Source organism: Gastrolobium bilobum, unplaced genomic scaffold (genome assembly GCF_033153095.1).
Source record: "Gastrolobium bilobum isolate Gb01-03AN ecotype WA unplaced genomic scaffold, APGP_CSIRO_Gbil_v1 utg1662, whole genome shotgun sequence".
NCBI classification, from domain to species: domain Eukaryota; kingdom Viridiplantae; phylum Streptophyta; class Magnoliopsida; order Fabales; family Fabaceae; genus Gastrolobium; species Gastrolobium bilobum.
Genome location: NW_026896161.1, coordinates 182,704 through 190,913, shown reverse-complemented (window position 1 = coordinate 190,913; position 8,210 = coordinate 182,704). Strand labels below are relative to the sequence as shown.

The 8,210-nt window shown below is 38.4% G+C and overlaps 1 protein-coding gene across 1 annotated transcript; it reads left to right on the top strand.

Moving 5' to 3' along the window:
• Positions 1-982: 982 nt before the first annotated feature.
• Positions 983-2,414, top strand: LOC133298073 (ATP-dependent Clp protease proteolytic subunit; the record flags this gene model as incomplete). The annotated part of the gene is made up of 2 exons (XM_061497310.1): positions 983-1,278; positions 1,926-2,414. Coding segments are annotated over 2 exons (519 nt in total), but the record flags the coding sequence as incomplete, so codon positions are not given.
• Between the last annotated feature and the right edge of the window lie 5,796 nt (positions 2,415-8,210).

Genomic DNA, 8,210 nt, shown 5'->3' with positions numbered 1-8,210 from the left:
GGATACAACAACTCTTGTAATCAGATTTTGAAGTTATAATATAGTAGAGACGTTTCTTCTCTTTGATTATTATCTAGAAATCTGAACTTATCAAGAAGCTTATTCTTGCGCCATTCAAATCATACATATCACTCACCTTCTTATTTCTTGAGTGTGGCGTCTTTATCTTTCTTATATCTTTAGTTCTTATCTTCTTCCATAGATAACGGGTCAAGGTTCTTTATTAATATGGTTCTTATCAAGAAGCTTGTTCTTGATGAGGTTCATATCAATTTCATTCTTCTTTTCTTCATTCCCGTGAAAACAGACCCCATGGCCGAACCACCACAGGCAAGCTTGAAGATTTCACTTCTTCAAATAGCCATTAAAATTTAAAACTTCCAACATGAAAAATACTTGAAATCGCTTGGTGATAAAAACCCTCCATCAAACACCATAGAGGGGGTTGTATTTTGAGAGAAACATGGAAAATAAAGTGGCGCCCCTTTAGTGACCACAAAGTTAGGATAGGTGCTTGATCTCATTTGAAGCTTGGAAAGTGATCCTTGGAGCTGTCTAATGAGTTTTATGGTGAGTAAACTAGAAAATCAACCTAAAAGAATTTAGCAAGCCCATTCAGAAACAAGAAAATGACATTGCGATTTGGGTTTGATCTCGACGAAAACAATACATCAATGAGAAGTTCGTTCAATAAGTTTAGTCCATTTTTTTTTTCTATTATAATAGAGGATAGGTTTATATAGATATAATCTAACTAATATATATAATAACTAATACTAATTAAAGGCGTCCAAAGTTGATTTTTCTTGAAATAAAAATGTAAGAAAATAGACCTTTCTTTTGAAGTTCGAAAAAGTCCATTTTTGATTATCAATATGAAAAAGGGTTGAAATCGACACATTGATTCCTTTTTGCGATTTTTGGTGAACCGTATGCATCAAAAGGTGCATGTACGGCTCTTAATGGATCCAATTTGATCTGAATCAATCGACTTTATCGAGAAAGACTACTTTTTTTAGGCCAGGAGGTTGATAGTGAAATATCGAATCAAATTATTGGCCTTATAGTCTATCTCAGTATAGAGGACGATAACAAAGATTTGTACCTGTTTATAAATTCTCCGGGCGGATGGGTAATACCCGGAATAGCTATTTTTGATACTATGCAATTTGTACAACCAGATGTACAGACAGTATGCATGGGATTAGCCGCTTCAATGGGATCTTTTATTTTGGCAGGAGGAGAAATTACCAAACGTTTAGCATTCCCTCACGCTTGGCGCCAATGAGTTTTTTATTTGAAGAAAAAAAAAGACTATGCCTTCGCCATAAGAAAATTAAGTAATAATAGCATGGCACTTCGAGTTCGATATGGAATTTTTTTAACATTTGATTATCTATCGAAAGAGTAGTATGAAAAAGGGGGTATTTACGATTTTATCTGATCTATCAGGAGCCTATTTCGGTGTCACAAACTTTTTTGTTTTCAGTTTTCACACCACAAAACTTTTAACAAGATTTATGTTATGAAAAAAATATGAAAAAAACAATTGTTTTTTTATAACTATTTGAAATTGAAAAAAAAAAACTTTTGGATTGCTGAATAACAGACGAGACAAAATAAGAAAGCAACGGAACCATCATAGTATTTTTAAAATACTCCCAAACAAAAAGGAAGGTTGGTTATTGAATCATTTATGGATCTAGGATCTGAGAGAGTAGGTATTTTTTCTTTTTTTTTTTTTAGATGGAAGGTAAAAAGAGATTCCATACCCCATAAGTAGAGCCGTATGCAATACAAAAAGATGCCCGTACGGTTGTTGAATTCTATCTTTGTGTTCTTTATTATATTATTCTTATTGTTTACTCGACTTATCGTGCGAGAGAGAATAAACCTTTACTTTATTATGTATGTTATATCATCAGGGTAATGATACATCAACCCGCTAGTTCTTTTTATGAGGCACAAACGGGAGAATTTTTACTAGAAGCAGAAGAACTACTGAAACTGCGCGAAACTATAACAAGGGTTTATGTACAAAGAACGGGCAAACCTTTATGGCTTGTATCCGAAGACATGGAAAGGGATGTTTTTATGTCAGCAGCAGAAGCTCAAGCCCATGGAATTGTTGATCTTGTAGCGGTTTGAAAAAAGAATTCGCAGCCAAAATTCCTATTCCTCGCGAATACATAGTTTGAGATTTGATTTGATCTTATTAATCTTCTTACCGGACTGAATAGAATATTTCTATTAATTAATCTATTCCTAGGATATAATATAAGTAATTCCTAATATAATCATCAGGGGTTAGGATTGATCGAAACCAGCTGATTATGTATACGACTAGCCATGCCAACTATGAAACAACTTATTAGGAAGACAAGACAGCCAATCCGAAATGTCACGAAATCCCCCGCCCTTCATGGATGCCCTCAGCGTCGAGGAACGTGTACTAGGGTGTATGTGCGACTCGTTCAGATCATAGAACTAAAACAAAAAAGAAAGGAAAAAAATTATTCCAGTATCGGTGTGTTAAGGTTAAGAATGGAAGAACTCCATTCACACCATCTTACTTAATAACGTTGCAAAAAAAAAATCTACTCTTAATATATACTCTGCTTCTTATATTCTTCTATTGTATATTGAATTTATGGTTTCGATTGGTGCAAACCCAATCACTTTAATTGGCAATTTCAGATGAGAAAGACTACCCATTGATAGCAAACGGTTATCCATTAAGCGGGGAAAATCATACTTCACTTAAAAAGTGGAAAAATTATACCCTTTCTTTTGCAAGAACGGATTAAGAGGGTCAGCTATCCAGCTAATCTTCATACTTAAATACCGTTACTGTATAGTTAGATTTTTTTCTGAAAGGCCTATTACTAAATATAAGATCAAAGGTGATAAACATACCACAAGCCAAAACAGAGGCAAATGGTTGCTCTTGGAGCTCACAACTAGCTCCTAAACTCTGACTTGCACAGAAAATGAAAATGCCTTCACAAAGGTTGGTTCTTTCTCACCAAAGGTCACCACTTGGACCTCAAAGTGCCATAACCAAGGCTCACACACTCAACTTCAACTTACAAACTCAGAACCTCTCCACCTCACTCACAGTGACAAGAACTCAAAAAAGCCTTCACACTCCCACACCAAGCAAGCTCTCACAAGCCTCAAGGTATTTGGAGAAGAAACCCAGGAGAAAGGAAGCTCCTTGGCTCACCACAAAGGAGGAGAAGGTAGCAAAGGGTGGCTGGAGGTGTTTCAGAATATGGAGGCAGTAGGAAAATCAGGTCTAGGGTTTTGTGCCCAATGATTAGAGTATTTATAGCCACTTACCCAATTAACACATAGTATTAACTTTAATTGCTACGCTTAGCATTTTAATCCCAAACTTTGAAATCTGAAACTACACATTTTTCCAAGAATTATCATATTTTTCTTATAATTTTCTGAGCACCTTTTCGGTACGCGCTTTTCAAAGTCAGTACCGGTTTCTAGCACCAGTTCTCATTATTTGGACTTGAAACTCGTTTTACAAGTCCTACATATCATTCTAGTAATTATCATGCACTTATTATAATTTTCTGGGATACTTTTTCGGCACGCATTTATACCGGCTACCAGAACCGGTATCTGCACTTTTCTTCTGAAAAGCAACTTTCAACATTATTACTCACTTACTATAATTATTAAAGCCTCATAATAATTATTAGGGTCAATTATGGAATCATTTCCTATTTTCTCATAATTTATTAATTAAATTCCTTAATTAACGGTGCGGGTTCTTACAATAGGACACATACTCTTCTGATTGGTGGGCCTAGCAAGGAAAAGGGTAAGGGCAAGGAGCCTGCGAAAGGAGACTCCCTTAAACCCCAAGGAAAACCCAAGAAGAAGAAAGACAAAAAGAAAGGTAAGAGTGCATCCAGGGACAAAAGCGATGTTGAGTGCTTCCATTGTGGCAAGAAAGGCCATTGGGAGAGGAATTGTCCAGACTACCTGAAGAGTGTGAAGGACAAGAAGCATGGTGATGCTTCTACCTCAGGTACTTTCATGATTGAGATAAATTATTCTTGTGTTAATCCTACCTCATGGGTATTGGATACCAGTTGTGGTTCTCATATCTGCAATATGTTGCAGGTGCTTAGGAGCCCAAGGAGATTGGAGAGAAACGAGGTGGACCTCCGCGTTGGCAATGGAGCATGGGTTGCTGCTCATTCTGTTGGAGATGCCAACCTTATTTTGCCTACGGGCCTTTTATTGCATTTGAATAATTGTCTTTATGTTCCAAACATTTCTAGAAACATTATTTCTGTTTCTTGTTTAGAACAAGATGGTTTTACTTTTAGTATTAAGAATGGTACATTTTCTATCATTTCGAATGATATTGTTTATGGTACTGCTTCTTTAATAAATGGATTGTATGTTCTGGAAATGAGAACTGAAGTGCTCAATATAGCCGTGAAATGACCTAGGATAGATAATCAATCTTATCTTTGGCATTGTAGACTAGGGCACATAAACGAAACAAGATATTCTAGGATGCATGCAAATGGATACCTAGATTCCATGGATTTGGAATCCTATGGACAATGTGAATGTTGTCTAGCTGGGAAAATGACTTGTCACAAGCCCAAAGGGCTTGAGAGTCATAGGGCTAGTGAGTTATAAGAACTCATTCACACTGATGTTTGTGGGTCAATGTCTATAGAAGCTAGAGGAGGATACTCCTATTTCATCACCTTTACTGATGACAAATCAAGATTTGGGTACGTGTACCTAATGAGATATAAATCTGAAGCCTTTGAAAAGTTCAAGGAGTTTAGGGATGAAGAAGAGAAACAGCGTGGCAAGATGATTAAGACATTACAATCAGATCGTGATGGTGAATATCTAAGCCATGAGTTTCAGGATTATCTGAGAGAAAATGGAATTCTCTCGCAGTTTACTGCACCTTACACACCACACCCAAATGGTGTCTCCGAAAGGAGAAACAGGACCTTGTTAGACATGGTCAGGTCTATGACGAGTGAGACTCAACTTCCAAAATCGTTTTGGGGATATATGCCTTAGACACAGCGGCATACCTTCTAAATAGGGTACCGTCTAAATCTGTTCAGACCACACCATATGAGATATGGAATGGTAAGAGACCCAACCTGAGTTACCTCAGGGTATGGGGATCGCCAGCTTATGTCAAAGCGTTGGCATCAGACAAGCTTAGTGCTAAGAGTACTAAATGTCTATTTGTGGGGTATCCCAAAGGTACTATACTACTTTTACTCCATGGATGAACACAAGGTGTTTGTGTCAAAGAATGCTGAGTTCCTTGAGAAGGATTTGATCTCTCAAAGAGCCAGTGGGAGTAAGATTGATCTTGAAGAAGTTCAAGAACCACATGAACAGATTGAGGAACCCGAGTCTGCTCCGCAGGCGACGTTCTCCAATGGAGAAGTAAACACACAACTCTGTAGGTCAACGAGGGTCATCCATCCACCTGAGAGGTATGGGTTTGTGATTGAGAATCAGCAAACCGTCGAGGATGATGAACCAAGTAACTACGAAGAGGCAGTCAAGGATGTTGACTCTTCTAGATGGCTTGAAGCCATGGAATCTGAAATGGATTAGATGTATCAAAACAAGGTATGGACCTAGGTTCCTAAACCGCAAGGAATAGTTCCTATCGGTAACAAATGGGTTTTTAAAAGAAAGACTGATGCAGATGGCAACGTTCAGACCTACAAAGCTAGGTTGGTTGCGAAAGGGTATCGTCAAAGACAAGGAGTTGACTATGATGAGACTTTCTCGCCTGTTCCCATGACCAAATCTATTAGGATCATGCTTGCAATAGCGGCATATCACGACTATGAAATTTGGCAAATGGATGTCAAGACCGCCTTCTTGAATGGGTTCTTGAAGGAGGAAGTGTACATGACACAACCTGAGGGCTTTGAAATCAAAGATCAGGAGCATATGGTATGCAAACTTCAAAGGTCGATATATGGGCTAAAGCAAGCATCAAGGAGTTGGAATATTCATTTTGATGAAGTCGTTAAGAGTAACGGTTTTATCAAGAACGAGGATGAACCTTGTGTTTACAAGAAGGTTAGTGAGAGTAATGTCGTCTTCCTGGTACTTTATGTAGATGACATATTGGTAATAGGAAATGACATCCCCACATTACAAACAATGAAAGAGTGGCTTTCAAAAAGCTTCACCATTAAGGATTTGGGAGAAGCGGCCTTTATACTTGGTATAAAGATCTGTAGAGATAGATCCAAGAGGCTGCTGGGTTTATCTCAATCCACGTATGTTGACAAGATGCTAAAGGGGTTTTCTTCCTGTCAGTCATGGGGTACATCTTTCAAAGGCTATGTGTCCTAAGTCACAGCCTGAGAAGGATCGCATGAGTGAAATTCCATACGCTTAGGCTATTGGATCCATCATGTATGCCATGATATGTACGAGACTAGATGTCTCATATGCTTTGAGCATTACGAGCAGATACCAGTCGGACCCTGGAGAGGGTCACTGGACAGCAGTCAAGACCATCCTTAAATACTTAAGAAGAACTAAGGATGCGTTTCTGGTCTATGGTGGGGTTGATGAGCTAACAGTGAAAGGGTTTACTGATGCCAGCTTTCAGAGTGACAAAGATGACTGCAAGTCACAGTCAGGGTTCGTATTCACCTTAAATGGTGGGGCAGTATCTTGGAAGAGTTCCAAGCAGGAGACAACAGCAGATTCAATGACAGAAGCTGAATATATAGCTGCTTCAGGAGCAGCTAAGGAGGACGTGTGGATCAAGAAGTTCATATCTAAACTTAGGGTGGTTCCAAGCGTGGATGAGCCCATACAGTTGCTTTGCGACAACACTGGAGCCATTGCGCAGTCAAAGGAACCTAGGTCTCATCAAAGACCTAAGCACGTGCTCCGCAGATATCACCTGATTAGAGAAATCATTGATAGGATGGATGTAAAGATGGATTATATTCCCACAGATGATAACCTAGCTGATTCTCTGACAAAGGCTGTTTCTCATAGAAAACATTATAGTCATTATGAGGCTTTAGGTATACGACTTAGGTCTGATTGGCTCTAGGCCAAGTGGGAGCTTGTTAGTATATGGATGTCCTAGAGACAATCTTTTAATTAGATTAGGACATATGTGGACCTTTGTATTGTCGCAAATAAATAAAAGCACTATTTATCCTGTTTTATATTTTGTCTCAATATTACTGTTAATATTATATATGAGTAACTGGATAAACCCCTTAGAATAAAATAGGTATCTCTTGAGTATCTGTGATGAGATCACGATCATGAGGATTCAAGGATACTGGATATTTATTCCTAATTTTATGTTCCTAGTCTAGAGACACTGAGAATGGGGATCAGTGATCTCAGGTAAGACTAGCACGACTTATCTACTTGTATTCGGATGCAAGGTAAAGACCTCATGAGCTACAGATATGGAGATGTCTTAGCTAAAGTCGTGGGTGGATCTATAAGGGTATAGCTCGCACTGAACAGACCCACAAAAGAGACTCTATGAGGAAATCTCACAGAGAGTATCATTAGAGTAGTCTCTTTATATTTGAGTATGTCTTTCCTTAGACCAGAAGTTATTACCTAGACTGTGTTCTAGAAAGGCATGCTTTGACTGTATACCTCCTCTGCCTGAAACATGGAGACTCATAGGTATACTGTTGGGTTTGTCCTGAAATAGCACAGGGCTAGGGTGATAAGCTGAAGGAATTCGTCAAATCTCTATGAGAGATTAGGTTATCTGTAAACCGGAGAAATCGGGATGACATTTACAGGGACTCGGGAATCTATGCATAGTAAAAGAGATCATGAGATGATCTGTCTTTAGAGTCAGTAAATTGAAGATTCCCTATTTCGAATAAAGCTTACCCTAAACCGCAAGGGTTGATACGCTTCCTTACCCTAGGTTTTATGGGAAGGTAACCGAGACGAAAAGAAATACATACGGCAACCAAATATGTGTAATAGGATGATCAAGTCATTAATCTAACTAGCTCTGGGGCAACAAAGCATTGCTAGTGCTATGTGTTGTTATTAAATGAGTTGTGGGCTTTTTGGGCCCGAGCCCATTTATGTCAGTGGCTATGTTGGGCCTAATGGGTCACACACTAACACCATAATGTCATGATGATATAGCATTAAAGGTATTGGGCCTA